This window comes from Onychomys torridus, chromosome 22 (genome assembly GCF_903995425.1).
Source record: "Onychomys torridus chromosome 22, mOncTor1.1, whole genome shotgun sequence".
NCBI classification, from domain to species: Eukaryota; Metazoa; Chordata; class Mammalia; order Rodentia; family Cricetidae; genus Onychomys; species Onychomys torridus.
The window spans coordinates 555,312-575,894 of NC_050464.1; the positions used below are offsets into that span (position 1 = coordinate 555,312).

Below are 20,583 nucleotides of genomic sequence, written 5' to 3' on the forward strand. Positions count from 1 at the left end.
AAACTAAAGGCAGTTTTGAGGACTAGCTACACCGCTGGTATTCAATAAACAGTAAGTGGTCATTTAGAAGTATCCCAGCGCTGCCATGGGAGCAAAGGTTTGCCATCTTGAGGTGTTTTCAACGAGCCTGGAGTGGGGCATTTACAGGGAAGAGGGATCTGCTAAATGGTTCAGCCTCATTCTCAGCAGCTTCCCTGGGTTCTCTGGACTTCCATGCTGTATCCTATTTAAGAAAACCTTGGGCCGGGCAGCGGCGGTGGTGGAGCACGCCTTTAATCCCAGCACTCGGGAGGCAGAGCCAGGCGGATCTCTGTGAGTACCAGGCCAGCCTGGGCTACAGAGCGAGACAGGCACCAAAACTATACAGAGAAACCCTGTCTCAAACCCCCCCCCCAAAAAAAACCAAAACAAAACAAAACAAAAAAAACTAAAGAGAGAAAAACTTGACTTCTTAAACGGAGTTGTCAACCGTAACTCTGAAGGAAGGCGCCTAACCTTAGTACTGTCTCAACAGACCTTAAAATTTTGGACCTCATGGAAAGGGCAGGACGAAGGTGTTTGAAGCGTGAAGGATTCCGGACTCACTAGGGAACCCTCTTTGGCTCAATATCCAGACCCTGTGCCATGGCAAGAGCCTGGTGAGGATGTGCTACCCACTGGCAGGAGGCTTACTCATATTGCCGGTGGGTTTTGTCAGCTGACTTACTTGAACGTAGCTGTCAACAACTCCCCAAGCAAAGCCACAGGGAAACTTCCCTTCCAGGGGTTGGTTTTCAGGTAAAGGAGGGAAGCCATTGTTCTCTATCAGCTTTTGGTAGAACAAGGCCGAAGACTTCGGCAACAGCTCCTTGTCCTGACTCAGAAAGTCGACGTAGAAGAGTCCACGTCGGATGCTGTAGCCCCTGTGCCACTCGAAACCATCCATGAGGGACCACGCGGTGTAGCCAATGACGTCAACCCCATCCAGCCTGATGGCTGCAGAGGGAAGAGAGGACAAGAGCAGTGTCATCCTCCATGGGGTTTTATGTGACTCAAGAGCCTGTGAAGGGTTTTCCACCCAAAGAGACGAGGCAAGGGGCTAGAGAGATGGCTGCCCTTTCAAAAGACCCAGGTTTGGTTTCCAGTACCCGTAGGGTGGCTTACAACTGTAACTCCAGTCCCAAGGGATCTGATGCCCTCTTCTGTGGGCATCAAATGCCTGTGGTGCACATACACACATGCAAGCAAACATCAAATCTAGTTATCAAATCTAGATAACTCTACCAATCAGTGTCTTGATAGACAGTTTCACCTCCACAGTAGCAGACAGTTTCTCATTCCCAGAGGTGCTGGGATATCTTGTTCTCCCTAACCTGGGCACTGGACATTGTGACTTGTGTCTTTTTCTTATTCCTGTGGATAGAACCAAGGGTCTTGGGGTGCCAGGCACACACCCTATACCTAACCCACTTCCCCAATCCTTAGCCCTCAACCTACTAATTTATCCAGATCATATGAATATTCCTCTTGCTTTGAAAAGCATTTTATTGTTGATAGTGGTGGTTATAAGTGATCAATATACATTGTATAACTGTATGGGAATCTCAAATAAAAAATTAAAGAAGAAGCATTTTGTTCAGCTACAACAAATGAACTAGAAACATGGATAGAGACCTAGATAGCCTGTGATTTGTAATATTATATTTTATAATCTAACAATGTAAATGAGAAACTGTGAGTCAACTAATTTCAAGTACTAATCCTGTTTTCTTTTATCAACAAATTATCGAAGTTCCTTTTATGGGACTTTGAAAATTAAGTTTCTGAAGGGCCCAAATGAGAGAGGTGTTACATAAATATATTCTTGCTGCTGCCTTAATTAACTCCACTGTGACAAAAATTATCTGTCTACTTTTTGCAGGAAGTCTTTAAAGGTGTGTGCATGTATAGTATGTGTGTGTTTTGTGTGTGTGCTTTATTGTGTGGTTTGTGTGTGTCGTGTGTCTACAATGTGTGGTGTGTATGTGTGTGGTATGTTTGTGATGTAATGTGTGTGGTGTGTGTGTATGTGTGTAGTATGGTGTGTATGTGTGTGTGTGTGTGTGTGTGTGTGTGTGTGTATTCTTCATGTTGAGGAAACTGTTCTCCTTTGCTCCTTTCTCTCCATTACTTTCTCTTGTTCTCCCTGTTCCTCAATTTAGACCTCTTCCTCAGCACTCATAATCCTGTAACTGCTTCCATGTCCTCTGCATGTGTGTACGAGCATGTCTGTGTGCGTGTGTGTGTGTGTGTGTATGTGTGTGTGTGTGTGTGTGTGTGTGTGTGTGTGTGATGTGTATGGGGGAAGCTGAATTTTGGCAGGAAACAGGAATTTTACTTGAAAGCCTACCTTTTAAGGTTTCCATTATAAACTTCTTGAGGTAATACATGTACTTGGCATCATCTCTTTTGGTGGTTCCTGAGACAAACCAACCGTTTTCCACAATAAATATTGGAGGGTGGTTATATTCCAAATCTACCCAAGACAGGAGCTGCCTCAGGCTGGGAGATTCCAGTTGCCGGAACTTCATGTGAGGGTCCAACAGTTGAAAACTCAAGGTCGGTCCAAAGGAAAGAGCAAAAAAGTCAGCAGTACCTCTGATGGAGTTCTTCTCAGACTCGGTAAAAGCGGGCAGAAGAGAGGAGAGGTTGTCCTTCATGCTCTCTGGGTAGTCACCGTCGATAAATATGGGTTTGGCAAACCAGCCCAGCACAAAGTCGAGAGACTTCTGGCATTCTCGGATGTTATGGTCAGTCATTCTTCGAGGACTGATCCAGTGGGAGCTTAAGGCAATAGACACCTGGCCTCCCTGAGCCGGGCGGAAAGAGGTATTGTAGAGATGCCAGGTTTTGGCATGAGCCTACGGAGAGAAAAACACGGTGAATTTCTCCCTGATTGTGAGGAGACATGCAATGCTTACTGGATTCCCCAGCCCCGCTGATACCTGACTTCCACAGGGCCTAGCACAATGACAAATCCACAGTACAGCCATCAGCTACAGCCAGCAAGTCATTTCAAGGAAGGTCACCCTGCAGAGAACTGCCACCATAGTCACAGAGATTTCCAGTGTGTTCTAGCAGCCAATGGAAATATGCAAATTTGTTGTATTAAGTGTATAACTATGATTCACATTGGAAAAGTTAATAAAATAAGAATGTGCTGTAATATCTTACTGGTAAGTTATCTTTGGATTATGTGCTTTTCAATTAATGGGCTTGATAAAAAGAACCAAGCTCCCATCTGCAACCATACCAGAAATTTTTAAATAGGATTATATGTTTTATCCTAAGAGACTGGGAGTTTCCAAGTGGACTCCAGCTGTTTGAGTCAATTGACTGTTTCTCATCTGTCTTTCATTGCCAGAATCCTAACACATGCTCTCACAATCTCTGTTTTTCCCGATGAATCAGCCCCATAAATTGAAAGATGAGCCTTAGTATCCTGGCCCATCCTCCAGAGTGCTGAGACAATGTTGGCACCTTGAAGTGCAAGAGACAAGTCAGGAGCAAGAGACAACTAAATACAGCTGTGAGGTCAGGGGCTGCTCAGACTCGGCCGTGAGTCCCTTGAAGTGTTACTTTACACAGCCAACTGTGCTTCCAGAAAACGCTGCTGGTGCCTGATAGTTGTTTCTTTCTTTTTCACTTTTAACCAGCACTGAAGCTAATCTGGGTGTTATTCCCTCCTTACCCTTGAACTCCTTGATTAATTCTTCCTATTCCCCTACAAACACAAGGGCCATTTGTCAACCTTTTATTGCCCCCACACATTTGGAAAACTCTGCTCCCATTTGCTGCTTGACTCTGTCTAGTTTCCAGAATGACTGATCCAATGTTCCTCTCACCGCACAAGCCAGAGGATCTTCTGCTCACTACTCCAAAGATCCTTTTCATTTTCCTCCAATATTCTTCTGGTTTGTCTCAGCACAGGCACCCAAGAATGGTCTCATCACCCACCTTCCAAGCTCAGCGAACCATTCAATGAAGAAAATTTGTTTGTGTCTCTTGGGTTGACTTTAACAATATGCCTCATTTCACTGAGTGCCATATTTCAGTGATCTGAAGTAGCTGCCTATAAGCTAAGGAAAAAAAATAAAAACTAAACTGTTGACCAAAGCAACAATGGCTTTGGCCCATATGGCTGGAGAGCACTAAGACAGTCCAGTCCTCATGGCTCGGTGTTAATTCTCCATAACTTCCTCCCCATCACCACATTTGCCCTCCCTTCCCTGTTGACAAGGAAACCTCATGACCATCTGAGCAGTAAACAGAAAAGCCAGTGAGCAGGCTGTGTTCATCCTCAGGAATCCAACTTCAGGAGTCAAGACAGGGTGTTCCTACCTTGGTCCAGATTGCGACCTTGGAACACTGGCATTTTCCCGCAGAACCGGAAGAGCTACTTAGGAGGATGAGACCAAAGCACCACACTGTCGAGGCCTGCCTGGGTGGTAGAGCAAGGCCTCTCCAAACCTTTACAAGGAGGAGCGGGAGAGGAAGAGGGAGGGCACGCACACTGAGGATATAGCTCGGTGGTAGCCCTCTTACTAGCGCATAAAAGGCCCTAGGTTTAATCTTGGAGAGAAACAAAAAACACCGAAGAAGAAACTGAACTCCCCCTTGCATGCAAGAACAGCAACTGATCCAAAAGATGTTTTCTAGAGCAGAAGAGTCAGGACACAAAGCACACTCACATGGTTGTGTGACTCCATTTGTAAGCCTCCAGATCAGTGTCTAGTGGTTGCCTGTGGAGGGTGAGGACCCATGAGGAGTCACAGGAACTTTTATAGGATAGTGGGAAGGCTCTGTACCGCTGTAGGAGGATTTGTCATATGGATGGGAACTGTCCCAGTTTGCTTCTCTGTTGCAGTGACAAAATACCAACCAAAAGCAACTTAGGGAAGGAAGGGCAAGGTTTATTTGGCTCTCAGGTCCATTATTGAGGGAAACCAAGGCAGAAACAGAAGCAGAGAGCCCAGAGGAACATTCTGGCTTACTCACGTAGCTTTTGTTTTGTTTTGTCTTGTTTTTTGTTTTTGTTTTTGTTTTTGGAGACAAGGTTTCTCTGTGTAGCTTTGGAGCCTGTCCTGGAACTCATCCTGTAGCCCAGGCTAGCTTCGAACTTACAGAGATCTGCCTGCCTCTGCCTCCCGAGTGCTGTGATTAAAGGCGTGCACCACCACCGCCTGGCTCGGCTAGCTTTTTGATAGAGCCCAGGCATACCTGCACAGAGACGCACTGGGCACTGGGCCCTCTTACATGAATGAAGAAATGCCATACAGATGTGCCCACAGGTCACTCTGATGGAAGCAATTCCCCAGCTGAAGCTCCTCTTCCAAGGGGTATTAAGTTGACAAATAAGATTATCCACCACACATGGAGTTGCCAACACTCATCAGATTGTAAGTAAAATATTAAAGATTTAGAAGGAAACAGAATGTGAACATATTAGTAGTCATAACGATAATCAGAGTTGTACATTAGCCAGGATTTATGTGACAAGAAACACCAATTTTTCTCTGAAACGTAAACTCAACTCTGCAACTACAGGGATAATTTACTTTTTTTAAAAAATCCATTATTTTGTTTTTAGTTACAAGAGTCAACACTCATCCATTTGTGCAACAAATATATTACACTCTGCACTTGGCTGCATGACTTTTCATGGAGCTTGTATCCCAGGGAGGAGGACAGTGAGGGAGGGTTAGCAGGTGCCAGGATGGGGAGGGTGCAGTTAGATCGGAAGAGTTGGCAGGGCATCCTCTGAGGAGAGATCCAGCCAATAAAAAGTGAGAGACGTTAATTATAGCAAGGGTCCGAGATGACAGCATCCAGGCAGAGTTGACCAGTTGTCTAACGGAATGGACTCAGGCTGCCCTAATTCTGCACCCTTCCAAGCCTTGCCACCACAGACAAACTTAGGTACCAGCTCTGCTTATCTATTTCTCTCTTCTATTTAAAATAAGGAGAGCGGGCCAGGGAGAAGGCTAAGCCGCTAAAGGCTAGGCTCACAACCAAAAATACAAAATCGGGATAGCAATTTTCCATTCCCATCCTTATGAGAATTGAGTAAGTTGATACTGGTTGAATATGCCTAGCCCCTAACACCCTAACTCTGAGATACTCCGAAATTCATTTGAGACCCAATTCATTGAGACCCTACACAATCACCACAGGTGAAAAAGCCCTTCAGCCCTCATGTCAGGGTTCTCAGTCAAAAGGCAGAAACCCTGTAAAAACTGACCATATAAGTGTCTGCCTGAGGAAATACACTGTACACAACACATAAATGAATCTTGTGTTGACTGGGTTCCAACCCCAAGACATCTCATTGTTGTATACGAAAACATCACCAAGTCCAAGATCTGAAAGACGTCTTCTCTCAGCCTCTTGGGGTGAGGCTTACTCAGTCTTTACCTGGATGGCTGCAACTGTGACTGTGACCTAGTACGCACTGTGTGTTTATCCTTCGCCTGTGGTCGTAATGTCATTTGGTCTTGGATGATGAAAGATGATTGGATAGGAGGTGGAGAATGAGGAGGCAACCGGGGATCCAACAGACCAGTTAGGCAGCTACTGCAGTCATGATGGTGCCAGGCAAGAGACAATGGCAGTTTGAACCACTGGTCCAGGGGAAATGTGATGATAGACAAGGGAATACTGACAGGAGGCCAGGCTTCAGTTATCACTGGTGGTGGAGTCAGTGTAGCCAGCTGATGTACTGGATGCTACCCGTGGATGTAAGAGAGGAAAGGGATCGCAAAGGAAACCCCAAATCAAGGAGACTAGATTCTCTTCAAGCCACAGAACCCTGTCTCAAGGAGGATGATGGGAGAAAACTAGGCATTTATAAGTAAAGGTTAAAAAAAAAAGTCCCAGCTGATGTTAGCGCTCATTCTAACACATCTCAGGGACCACACTCAGTGGGTCACTTTGTTGGGACTCTTCCTTAGATTCGAAAATAAAAATTAAAATGGAATCGTTCTTAAAAGATTAATTTAATCCTATGAAAACTAATTTAAAACCTTAATTAAATTAGCTGAGACCAACAGTGAAAGAATTGAAATGCAGCCCATAAATAGAAAATAATTCCAATACCTGTGTGTGTCACTCTGCATCCAAGAACAGTGGTGTAAGGTCCCAGAGGGGGCTTCTTAAGAAGATGAACGATTGAAACATTTTAAGGGAACATAGGGTTGTTTTTTCTGGTTTTCGTTTTGGTTTTGAGCTTTGTTTTTCCCTTTCTGGCATCCTTTACCTCAACTTTCAGAACCGTGACACGTTTGAGGACTTTCTCAAGGTCACTGCTGTGCTGAGTGAGTTACACAAGCTCACTGACTGGCCTGATGCCCATGTTTATAGACCAAATTATCCTCTCATCTGTATCAGCACAATTCAGTGGATTACAGACTAGCTCCTTAACAGAATTTCAATCAGTCTCCCACAAAACACTCATCTAATGATTTCCCCAGAATAACCTTCTATATTTTCCATCTACAATACAGCCAGCCGTCTCCACACAGCATTCCTTAAAAGTTGCCCAGAGCCAAAGCTGACACTCGGGTAGACAGACAGAATAGAATCCTGGCACCTAAGATGACTTCCTTGCCTTTACTGAGGACCTGTGCGCATGTGTGTGTGTGTGTGTGTGTGTGTGTGTGTGTGTGTGTGTGTGTGTGGTGTGGTGTGTGTGTGTGTGTGTGTGGTATGGTGTGTGTGTGGTGTGAGTGTGTGTGTGTGTGTGTGTGTGGTGTGTGTGTGGTGTGAGTGTGTGTGTGTGGTGTGTGTGTGGTGTGAGTGTGTGTGTGTGTGGTGTGTGTGTGGTGTGAGTGTGTGTGTGTGGTGTGTGTGTGTGGTGTGTGTGGTGTGTGTGTGTGGTGTGTGGGTGTGTGTGTGGTGTGTGTGTGGTGTGTGTGTGGTGTGAGTGTGTATGGCATGGTGTGTGTGTGCTGTGAGTGTGTGTGTGTGTGTATCTAGTGTGTGTCTAGTATCATTCCTCAGGAGCTTTCGATCTTGTTTTTTGAGACAGTGTCTGTCATTGACCTGGAACACACCAACTAAGCTAAGGTGGCTGGGTTTGTGACCCCAGGGGCCAGCCTGTCTCTGCCTTTTCAGTGCTGGGATCACAAGAGCATGACCTGTGATCTTTCCTTTTTGCACGTGTGTTCTCCAGACCAAACTCAAGAACGCCCTTGCTAACTACAAGCACCACTCAGTCCTCTTCTTGGGTTCTGTTCAGTCCCTTCTTTTTGTTGCTATGAAAAGATACCAAGACCCAACTTGTGGAGGAAAGAGTTTATTTGGCTTACATATCTCTATCACAGTCCATCATTGAGGGAAATCAAGACAGAAACTAACCAAATGATACTCACCTACAGACAACTGTGTAGAGTGTCGACCAGTTCATAGGATTACACACATGACCTCGGCTGAAAACAACTTGTGGAGAGAAGGGTTTCTTTCGGCTTATCCCTCAGGGAACACTCTTATCACTGAGGGAACTCGGGGCAGTAACTCCAGCAGGAACTGAAGCACAGACCATGGAGGAATACGGCTTACTGACTTATGTGTCCCCCCATCCTCCCACCCCCCGCCCCCGCCACCTTGTTCTGTCTACCTCATTATACAACCCAGGACCACTTGTCCAGGGAACACTGCTGGCTGTGGGCTGGACCACCCCACATTCATCCTTAATCAAGAGGATACACCGCAGAATTGCCTACAGGCCAGTCTCATGGGGGTATGTTATCAATTGAAGTTGCCTCTTCTCAGATGACTCTTAACATGTCAAGGTGACAGGAAACCACGCGGCACAGCATTTTCAAGTATGTGTACCAAGGACGTGACTAATATCTATTGTCTCTCTAGAGGAACACAGACATTTCTAATGCTCTTCGGTTTCTCTGATTTCTCTGACTCTTGTGTAATGTGTACATATTGCTCATCACATGGGGAGAAAAGCATTTTCAAGCCCTGGATTTCCAAGTTTATAGAATTGCCCACTGCTCTGTTTCTCTACACTGATGCTCATCTACCCTGATTGGTTAGCTGTTTTCAGTTTCTCACTAGCTGGAAGCCTTGGATCGTATGACTAATTAAATCCTTGCCATCCAGCAATTATTGATTCACTGATCTCCTCTTCCCACACCTGTCAGTCAGCCCCCAACTCTCACAAATGTGAAAACATGACCGTTTCATACATCTTAACCTTCTAATGTCTGAAAAATAGTATAGCTAGAAATGCTTGATTTGTTCTCAGAATTCCTAAATCATTGACACCGGAAGGTCTAATGCAGAGGCTCTCAAGCTGTGGGTCGCGACCTCTTTGGGGGGCAAATATCAGATATCCTGCATATCAGATTTTTACGTCATGACTCATAACAGTAGCAAAATTGCAGCAATAAAATACTGTTATGTCTGAGGGTCAGCACAACCGAGGAGCTGTATTAAAGGGTCACAGCATGAGGAAGGTTGAGGACCACTGCTCTAACAATTACTATTTCTTGCCTATCAAGTGGTCTCATTGGTAATTGCTCTTTTTTATTTCACCAAGTCACCTGGACCCCTCCAAAAGAAACATCAGATCATAGTGTTTAAGTCAAACAACTGGGCTCTCCTTTAAGCCTACACCACCTTTTAGAGAAGACAGGTTGGGAGCAAAAAATCTTCACAACATCCTCTGTATTATTTTCCTGATCAGAAACTATAGATTGAAGGCACAGATTTAAGAATGTACCCAGTATGCTGTGAAAATGATGCTGCCCACATACTTAGCATAAAGGATTAATAGTTTGTGGCTTTTAGGAAATAAATTTACAATTGAGACTATGGGAGCAGAATATGAAAAGGTGTTTGCTTGCTTATATATTTAAAAATTTCGTTTTTGTTTTGTTTTGTTTTTTGGACACAGGCTCTTACTAGGTAGCCTTGCTGTCCTGGAACTCCCTCTGTAGACCAGGCTGGCTGGAAACTTCCAGGGATCCACCTGCCTCTGCCTCCCAAGCGCTGGGATGAAAGGTGTGTGCCACCACACCTGGCATGAAAAGTTATTAGTATGAAGTGATGCGGATTTGCCATGAGTACCAAGAGACGAGCTGAAATTCTGACATGATAATCAAAGTCTCAATATCATCTGCTGCAGGAGACGAGTGAACAGCTGGAAGCTGGGATGATTTTTCCTCCCAAAATGTAGACACCACTACGGCCCTGACTAAGGTGGCTGGAAGCCCAGGATGGAAGGAACATTGCTCCCATGCCCACCATCAAGCATTGCTTGGGAAGCAGGTTAGGCTCCAGCTAACATCATCTGGCTTCACCTGTCTGATGCAGGATGTTATTGTCTGGGACAAATGTGGCTCTGCTCCATGAGTCTCATCCTCTGTGCACTAGTCCTGACATTTTCACAATAATTACTAAGGAGGAGTGTGTATGTGTGTGGGTGTGTCTGTGTGTGCACACTCCCATGTGGTGTGTAAGTGTGTCTGCTTGTAGGAGAAAGACAGTGTTTCATACTCATGGAAGTAACATCCTGAAGTCAGGTCCTCAAAGCCCTTTCTCAGTTCTGTAGCCTCATAAAGCCCATCTTTTCCTCCAGTTGATCCCAGACCAGGTGCATCCCATGCATATATTTGCATATATTTACATATTTACTTGAAGTTCTCCCATTTGACGAGCTCTAGCAATGCACCATAATGAAGCCAGGGTAGGTTTTTAAATCAAGTTGTAGCTCTGGAATTTTGTCACTTGAGGTCATCTTGTCTTGGTTTTGCTAAGTGGGGTATGTAAAAGGTCTTTTTCACTCGCTTCAAAATTCTTTAAAGGAAGCCAGGCATGATGGCACACATCTTTAAGCCCAGCACTCAGGAGGCAGAGACAGTGGATCTTTGTGAGTTGGAGTCAGCCTGGTCTACATAGGGAGTCCAGGACAGCCAGAGCTATTTCGTAGCTCATATTAGGCAAACACATCGGGAAATCTTAGACTAAGGTTTGTGCCTCAGTATTTATCTGTGTAGAACTTGACAACATCAGTTAAATCATTCTACTTGATACTAAATCACATTGCTACAAAAATCCTTTTGGGGCCTGGAGAGGTGGCTCTGTGGTTAAGGTGTTTAAGGACTTAGGTTCAGTTCCCAGCACCCACGTGGTAGCTCACAACCATCTGTAACTCCAGTTTCAGGGAGCACAGCGCCCTCTTCTGGCCTCCTCAAGTACTCCCTGCATGTGATGCACATACATGCAAGCACAACCCACATATATAAAAATAAATAACTTAAAACAAACCACTCCCAAATCACCGATGTTAGATTGTTAATAAAATATCGCAGCTCATGGCCAGAATTGTCACTGGGTTAGATAGCAAGCCCACTGTCGTTACTGCAGACATGGGGGAGTTCCAATATTCCTGTTTGTATCTCTATTTTTCTAATACCAGGCAACCGTGAACCAGAGGGAACCATACCGGAGAAACATGAAGGACGAGCGAGGGAGGCACTCGGTTAGATGAAGAATGAAGATAAAGCTGTGAGCCCTGAGATAAGTACCATCTCAAGGTCAGCAGAGGCCACCGCAGGCCGTCGGTCAAACGGGATCTCTCTCGTCACCGCCTATCACTTTCATCGCCCGTGACATTCTGGAACGCCTTCATCACACAGCTCCTTTGCGTTTTCAGCAATGCTGAGGCAAGTGTTTCTCCACTGTCCACACGCTGTCCTTTCTCACCAGTTCTCCTGCGTCGATTCTAAGCAGCCCCACTCCCCCTGCGCCTTCCTGGTGACCAGCCCACAGGCTCACTTGCTTTTTAAATAACCCACTTCCACTGACAGGCGAGGCGGAAAGAATGAAATGTGGATGTGTTTCTCCATCAACAGGCAGGGTAAGGTTACAGAAAAATGTAATGTGACTTACGGATTCGTGACTAGTGAAAAACAGCCTATCTGCCCTCCCACCCTCTTCCCGTGTACCTATTTGTGGCAGAATGCTACTCAGGCCACAGGCTATGGAGCCATCCCAAGAGCGGCCTTGATGGCCCTGACCACTGAAGTAGACGTGATCAGAAAAATGAGCACACGATGCGGATAATGGTAGTGGCACTGTTTCTGGGGCCTTCTGTGTTCTCTGAGCAAGAGGAGTGACCGGCATCATCAAACACTGCAAACATGAATTATAAGGAGCATTAGAATGTGACAGGTGATTCGAGGAGGGGGAGGGAGAGGAGGAGGGAAGGGAGAGGAGGAGGGGAAGGAGAGGAGGAGGGGAGGGAAAGGAGGGGGGGAGGAGGAGGGGAGGGAGAGGAGGAGGGGAGGGAGAGGAGGAGGGGGAGAGGAGGAGAAGGTGGGGAGGAGGAGGGGAGGGAGAGGAGGAGGGGAGAGGAGGAGGGGAGGGAGAGGAGGAGGGGAGGGAAAGGAGGAGGGGGAGGAGGAGAAGGTGGGGAGGAGGAGGGGAGGGGAGGAGGAGGGGAGGGAGAGGAGGAGAGGAGGGGGAGGAGGAAGGTGGGGAGGAGGAGGGAGGGAGAGGAGGAGGGGGAGGGAGAGGAGGAGAGGAGGGGGAGGAGGAGAAGGTGGGGAGGAGGAGGGGAGGGAGAGGAGGAGGGGGAGGGAGAGGAGGAGAGGAGGGGGAGGAGGAGAAGGTGGGGAGGAGGAGGGAGGGAGAGGAGGAGAAGGTGGGGAGGAGGAGGGGAGGGAGAGGAGGAGAAGGTGGGGAGGAGGAGGGGAGGGAGAGGAGGAGGGGGAGGGAGAGGAGGAGGGGGAGGGAGAGGAGGAGGGGAGGGAAAGGAGGAGGGGAGGAGGAGAAGGTGGGGAGGAGGAGGGGAGGGGAGAGGAGGAGGGGGAGGGAGAGGAGGAGGGGAGGGAGAGGAGGAGGGGGAGGGAGAGGAGGAGGGGGAGGGAGAGGAGGAGGGGAGGGAGAGGAGGAGGGGAGGGAAAGGAGGAGGGGGAGGAGGAGAAGGTGGGGAGGAGGAGGGGAGGGAAAGGAGGAGGGGGAGGGAGAGGAAGGAAGAAGAGGAAGAGGAAAAGGAGGGGGAGAGGGAGGAGAGAGCAGAAGAGAAATGTGAAGGGAGGAGGAAGAGGAGGGAGAGGAGGAGGAGGAACACAAAGACCTGGTGTGCCAAAGAAGGCAGCTAATTTTTCAGAGATGTGTGCTTTTCTTTCGTTTTGTCTGGGAGGGGGGTTGTTTGGTGGTGCTCAGCAGGCTTTATTTTCTGTCTATTGCTATGACGTGGTGTTAACCTCTTTATTTGTGACTCTGTCGCGGAGATTCCACATGTACCCCTACCAGTAGCACCTCCATTGCTCTCCATTTCCCACAAGGTAATGTCCACCTTCAGGGATTTTAAATTCCCTCACCCACGGCAAATAGCACCTCTGGAGATTCAGAGAACAAGACTGGCCGGGCAGGCCTGCTCTGAGGCCTCAGCCCAGACACAGGCAATCCTGCTGCCCCGTGTCCAGACCCAGGAAAAGTGTTCCTCACCACCTGCCTTTGTGATTGGAAATAATTCCCAAAGGTTATTTTTATCCTTAAAAAAAAATTACTGATGTCCTTGGTCTTTGCCCAGATTCATTTTCAAACACTTACCCAGTGGTTTTAGTATCAGCACATGAGCCTCCTGGCTTCATAGTCTTGAACAGTTGTAACACACAAAAAGTTGGCTTCTAATTGGAGGGTTCACAAGAACCCTCAGATTGTGTTTTCCAGAGCCATTGTCATCCCAGAGAAGTCTGGGGTTGGTTTGTTTTCTTTTTTAAAGCAGGTCCTGTTGAGTCTTCTCTTCAGAAGCTGAGACAGCAAACCCATGAAACTTTCTGATGTGTTTTAGCAGCAGCACCTGCAAGTTTCCTGTAGCGTGGTCTCCCAGAAGCGCCCCCTCCCCCACCTCCCTGGAAATAATCTCCTCCCCTTCCTGTCAGGCTGAGATGCTAGGAGAAACTGTTTTAAACGGGAGGTCAGGATTTATCTGGTGGAGAATTTGAGCACAAAATTAAGGTTATAAAGCTGGTAGTCTGACAGGAGAAGACATTCTAAAGAGAGACACCCTAGCTCCTCCCCTGGACGACTGGACTATTAAAACAATGGTCCTCAAAGAAATAAATCCTAGCTCCCAGGAATTCAGCCTTGGAGGAGGAAAGTGAAGAGCTGGTACCAGCTAGAGGGGAGCTTGCCTTCCTAGGGGAGATCTTACAGCTTTGGCGACGCATTAACATATGCATATTTCTGGGGTTGTTTTTTTCTTTTTTTTTCATCTTTTCCATGAAATTTTAATGTTCCTACAGAAAAGAGAGAGAGAAAGGTAGGCATCTTTCTGTCTCTGTTTAGGCCAAAGTGTAAATTCATCCGCTTTCCATTATCACCTGGCTTCCTAATTTCTCTTAAGATGCATTGGCTTTATGAAACTGAATGCCTCTCTGTACCAAGCTTGGTCTCTGGTTCTGCCCATGGCTAGAGAAGCAGGGTGAGGCAGGGAGACTGTTTCAAGAAGAGAGGAGAAAACAAGACACCCCCCCAACACAACAGCAGGATCCTTGGAGAGGCTAAAGGGCTGAGTGGGGGACCGGAGGCAGGAGGGAGGCCAAATGGTCGGTGAGAGCAGGGGAACCATGGCAGGACAGGGGCTTCCCCGCCTTTCCCTGGCACCCAAGGGGCATTTCAAGCATGAAAAGAAAGAAAAAGAATGCATATTTGAGTTCTACAGCCTGGTGCGCTCCTATGGACCTGCCTCCCTTTGGATGTGGTCGCTAGTCAACGAAGCCTTCAAGTCTTTAGGAGTCTACATCCTTTCCAAATCCATCAGCTCCAAGAGTGGCCTCACAACTGCCATGTGGGCCATGCAGCAGCCATCTGAAGCGTCACAGAACACTGGGCACTTAAAGGATGACAATCTTCCATTTAAAAGATTTATTTTAAATTTTATGTGTACGAGTGTATGCCTGCATGTATGTATGTGCACCACGTACATGCAGTGCCAGAGGATGCCAGAAGGTGGCGTCAGATCCCCTGAGAACTGGAGTTACAACAGTTGTGAGCTGCCATGTGGGTCCTCTCAGGTCCTCTGTAAGAGCAGCCATCTTAATCACTGAACCACCTCTCCAGGCCCAGACTTCTTAATTTTAAAAGGAAGCAAATGTAGAGCTCATAGTCATAGACCCAGGAGCAAAACTCAATGTGGTAGTTAAAAAAGAATGCATCGGTACCAAAGAAAAGATCACTGGAGGCCAACACAAAGGAACAGGATAAGCCTGGCAAGTTAGCCCCAAAGAATTTGATAGTACTGAAGTGCTCACCTAGCAACCCGATAGTTGCTATATGTCATAACTCTACAGTGGATGAACACTTGTGTGCTGTGGTTGGGGTTAAAAAGAAGAAAAGCAGGATAGACGCAACATAGTTCAGTTTCTATTTAAAGAGTGGTGTTTTGAAGGCAGTCAATGGTCAAGCAAAAACTTGATAGTTGCTTCTTAATGACAAAGACTGATGGAAATTTGAAACACTAAGGGGAGGGTTCTACTTGAAAAGGTGACTCACGCTGTCCCACAGGGTGTACTCATCACTTTATTTCTCTTTCACTGTGAAGTGAAAGACGTGAAAACTCACAAGACACTGTTCTGAAAACACGGAAACCTTCCAAAGCTTGACTCAAAATGAGCTCTTCGGCTAATGCTATAAATGTTATGACTAGCCAGATAAATTTTTAAAGTGATGGTTAAAAAAAAAACACCTATTTCCTTTTTATTTTATGGCAGTAATATATGTTTATACTTTAAAAAGACAAATACTGGGGCTGGAGAGATGGCTGAGCAGTTCAGAGCACTGTCGGCCCTTACAGAGGACCTAAGTTCAATTCCCAGCACCCACGAGTGTTGTGGAATAATCTTTTTTGTACACTGTGAAGATATATCATTCTGATTGGTTTAATAAAAAACTAAATGGCCAATAGCTAGGCAGGATTTTCAGGCACACAGGATGCTAGAAAGAGGAGAGGAGATGCCAAAGGACGCAGAGTGAGCAGGATGGGCACTACCCAGATGAGGTAATAAGGCCATGAGGCAGAAAGTAAATTAATAGAAATGGGTTACATTAAGTTATAAGAGCCAGTAGGGCAAGCCTAAGCTTGATTGAGCTTTCATAATTAATAAAAAGTCTCCATGTGGTTATTTGGGGCCTGGATGGCAGGACAGAAAAATCCACCCACATATGTGGCAGCTCACAATTGTCTGTAACTCCAGTTCCAGGGGATTCAACACACCCTCTTTAGGTTTCTGTAGGCACTGCATGTACATGGTGCATATACAGACATATAAGCAAACACACAGAGACATAAAATAAAAGTAAATCTTTAAAAATGTCAGATATAATTCTGAGAAATCTAGATGGAAAATTACAGTCTTCCTCACTCCCTTTCTCCCTTGCACTTTTCCTCCTCCGCAGAGGAAAAACCTAGCTGTGCAATCGTGGCTTTCTATTTTTTAATTTACACTGCTCACACTCACTTATTGTAGACAGTATCCACTGGCTTCCTGTTTTACGGACGCTAACAGTTTAGCCCTCCTACCCCGACAAATTAGCCTTGCAAGGTGTTGGTCTCATTGCGGTCCAGTGCAGACTAGTTCCACCATTGTAACTATGAGTCACAGACAAGCGATGCGCACAGAAGCCCGTCTTGCTTTGTTTTGTTTTCTCTGAAGTTAGTAGCCACACGGCTTTCTCATTTGCCTGGTCTTAGCTGTGCTTGTGGCTCACTGGTCTTACTACCCCAGCATCCTTCCGGTACAAATGCCCCTGGCTCACTCACATCAACCTGGAGACGCACGCCAGGAACCTCCCTCTGTTCTTTCTGCTCTGGCTCTTCTACGTCTTTAACACAGCTCGCCTCCCGGCCAGAACGTCATCATTACGCTCCAGGCTTAAACATGCTCTGTGCGCACTGTGTTCTTCCTGTTTTTCATGATTTTACATGGAAGCTTTTGTCTAGACCAGTGGTTCTCAACCTTCCTAACGCTGCCACCCTTTAATACAGTGCCTCTGGGGATTTAGCTCAGTGGTGGAGCACTTGCCTGGCAAGCACAAGGCTCTGGGTTCGGTCCTCAGCTCCCACCCAAAAAAAAAGAAAAAAAATACAGTGCTTCATGTTGGGGGTGACCTCCAACCATAAAATTATTTTCATTGCTAATTCATGACTGTAATTTTGCTACTGTTATGAATCGTAATGTAAATATCCAATATGTGACCATGTGGGGGTCTAGACCCCCAGGTTGAGAACCACTGCTCTAGAAGCTTCCTGAGACAGGGTTCATGGAAGAGATTTTTTTTTGTTGTTGATGGTGGTGGTTTTTGTTGTTGTTGTCTGAGTATTTCCATATTTTATCCTCATGAGTAATTGTTAGTGTAACACAAATTGCTAAATGGTCTTATTAATAAAAAAAAAAAAAAAAAACCCAGAACCAGATATCAGGGTGAAAGCTGAAAGATCAGAGGAATAGAACAAACCAGCCACAAGTTCTTACAGCTAGGAAATCCTCAGCCCAAGAGAGAGCTACTTCCTGTATACTGACACCTATATACCTTTCTGTGCCCTGCCATCTTACTTCCTCTCTCTGCTCAGCTACATCACTTCCTCTTTCTGCCCAGTTCTATCACTTCTGTCTGTCTGTACAGACCTCCAGACCTCTATGGTTAACTAGTGCTGGGATTAAAGTCATGTGCCACCATACCTGGCCCCGTTCCCAGTGTGGCCTTGAACTCACCAGATCCGGATGAATCTCTGCCTCATGAATGCTAGGATTAAAGGCATGTGTTACCACTGCCTGACCTCCGATTAACATAGTCGCTGGCTTTTTCCTCTGATCCCCAGGCAAGCTTTATTTGTTAGAGCACAAATAAAATATCACCACATGATAGTACAGGTATCATGATAGTACAAGTTCTAGGTTGGAAATAATTTTATTTATTGACTGATTGCTTAGATTGGCTTTTCAAGATAGGGTTTCTCTGTGTAGTTCTGGCAGTCCTGGAACTCGCTTTGTAAACCAGGCTGGCCTTGAACTCACAGAGATCCACCTGCCTCTGCCTTCCAAGTGCTGAGATTACAGGTGTGCACCACCACTGCCTGGCTGAAATTAAATTTCACTGGGATGGCACTACTCACTGGTCTTTGTGGTAGCCATGAAAATATGTCACCTGGCCTTCCTGCCATAAGGAGCACACTTGCCCGACGGCACCAGCTGCTGCCTCATTGGGGGCACTGCTGCAGCTGTGTTGTGGCCATGCTTCTCATTGGCTGTCCCCAAAAGGCAGATAGGAATCATCCTGGGTGTGAATGCAGACGCTGCAGCAAGGCACAGACTCCCACCGTGAGCACTGTTGGCTTGGTGGCAGGTCTTTCTTAGATCCACATGCACATCCTAGAACCTTCCCATGAGCCCCCCTCCTTGCCCTTTACAGAAGTCCCATTGCATCATGAGCTAAGGAGCTGCTCCTGTTCTTCGGTCCCTCCCCCTTTATCATTATTGTTTCCCAGGTGGATTTCCTGTGCATTTACGTAACCCTGCCTTGACATCTGCTTCTCAGAGGACACGAACTAACAGAAACGGGTTTGAAGAGCCAACGTCTTTCTTGGAGAGGAGAACACAAGCAATAGGTAGAGGTGGATCATTCCCTAGCACAGCCCCACCTGGTGAATACTTCACCTGGAGTAACCTGAGCAGATGACCTGCTGAGGGACACATATTGTGAACGCAGTGACTTGGGCATTCCCATGCCAGCAAGGAAAGCAGATCTGAGCTGACCGCTTCCTTCTGTATGGCCTGAAACAAAGAGCCCTTCTCAAGCCGTTGAAGTTCGCTGTGAAAGCCACAGGTTCTCACTGGCTTCATACAGAGAGGTTCTTGTCTTGTGGCAGAAGAGTTGATACATCTTAGTAACACACACAGGACCTCAGAAAGTTCCAGAGATCAGGGATGTTTCAATGCTCAGCTAAGACAGGTCTGCCATATCCTGACCGGGGCAATCTGAGGTTCTAAATCATGGGGGTGTATTTGGCCCAAAGAGGCATGTCTCTGCAGACTCCTTGGAATGCCTGGCACTCACATCCCTGGTTCGCCCTTCCCAAGCAAGAGGCAGGACTTCCCTATCGGAAGAGACCCTCTCCTAAAAAAGTAACGGGTACCACAAGCTTTGAAGGGTGGGTTGTTTTTAACCCACCTGGAGACAGTTGGGAGAATCAAGAAAGGATATCACAGCAAAGCAGTATCAAGCTTTAGCAAGCCCTGCCAGCATCAGAGGAGGGTCACTGTCATTCATCTCTGAGAGTCCTTGGCCAAGGAAGGAGAAGAAAGAATTCAGACACAAGGCACTTGCCCCAGAAAAAACTTTACAGCCCTGACCCAAAACCTAGAGGAGAGGATGGAGGAGGACTCAGAAGCTTCCAGCCTGAGGAAACAGGATCACCTGAGGAACTAGCAAGGTGAGATAGCTGTGGTTTGTTCTGCTTCTCTAATCTTCCAGCATTCACCCCAATAACTGGCCTCGGGTTTGGTTTCATTAATAAGAATTGTTAAGATTCCTACTACAAGAGGAAGAACAGGCTGCCTGCTGGGAGGACTCTGAGGAGTCCGCAGGAAGAGGGGGCCAGCGTGGAGCAGATAGGAATGCTCTTAGTGTCACCCCAACATCTGGTAAAGGAAGGAATAAAGAATCTGAGAGAAGCCAGCGGGCAGGAACCAGCATGTTAATTCCAGCTACACAACTCACTGGGGGAGTGTGTCTCGCAGGAGACCGGACAGGGATGCACACTCTGCCAAAGCCACTGGGAATGTGCCTTTTAGGACAAAGCACCTCTTAGAAATGTGGGTGCTCCTCTCTAGGCCAGGCTGATGTAGAAGGGTCCCGGAACTAGGGTGGGCATCCCCTGGACAGGATGAGACCCTGGAATGCAGAGATCCAAGGAACCACTACTAAGTTTCCAGGAGCCAGGAGTGGTTCCGTGAGAGATGTCCCCCACAGGTTCATGGTTGAACACTTGGTCCCTAGTCGGTGGCACTTTTGGGAGAGATTGTGAAACCTCTAGGGGTGGAGGCTTGCTGGAGGAAGTTTGTCACTAGGGGTGACCTTTGGGAAGGAGAGCCTCTCTCCACTCCCAGTTTTCTCTCTCCGCTTCATGGTTGCGGTTGAAGATGTGATCTCTCAGTCTCCTGCTCCAGCTGTCTGCTACCCTACTTCTGTGCTATCACCATTGCGCCTCTCCCTCCGGAACTGAAAGTTTCCTCCATACGTTGTTTGTCTCACCGCAGCCACAGAAAGTAACTAATACACCAGGGAAGTAGAAAGAGGCTCTACAGGGAACCGCACGGCAAAAAGTCATAATTCCTTGCTCAGCTCCCTAATTTCAGCAACTTGAGGTCTACAACTCGCTGAGTAAAAGGCAGCTGGGTCCCTGGCAGGAAGGATTTTGCCACACTACATCAGGTATGTCCCTGTGACATCACATCAATATGGACTTTCCTGTCCTCAGTTCTAGGACAATCTCTTGAATCGCCACTTCCTTGTCTCCTGTTCTTTCTATTACCATTATAATGT

General features: G+C 46.7%; 1 protein-coding gene across 1 annotated transcript in view; it reads right to left on the reverse strand.

Moving 5' to 3' along the window:
- The window catches only part of Kl (klotho), a 43,628-nt gene that overhangs the window by 10,601 nt on the left and 12,444 nt on the right, over positions 1 to 20,583 (reverse strand). Inside the window, exons 2-3 of the mRNA XM_036172173.1 lie at positions 2,369 to 2,879; positions 707 to 975 (exon numbers count right to left, since the gene is read on the reverse strand). Coding sequence (XP_036028066.1) covers positions 707 to 975; positions 2,369 to 2,879 — 780 coding nt within the window. The remainder of the gene's footprint in view (positions 1 to 706; positions 976 to 2,368; positions 2,880 to 20,583) is intronic.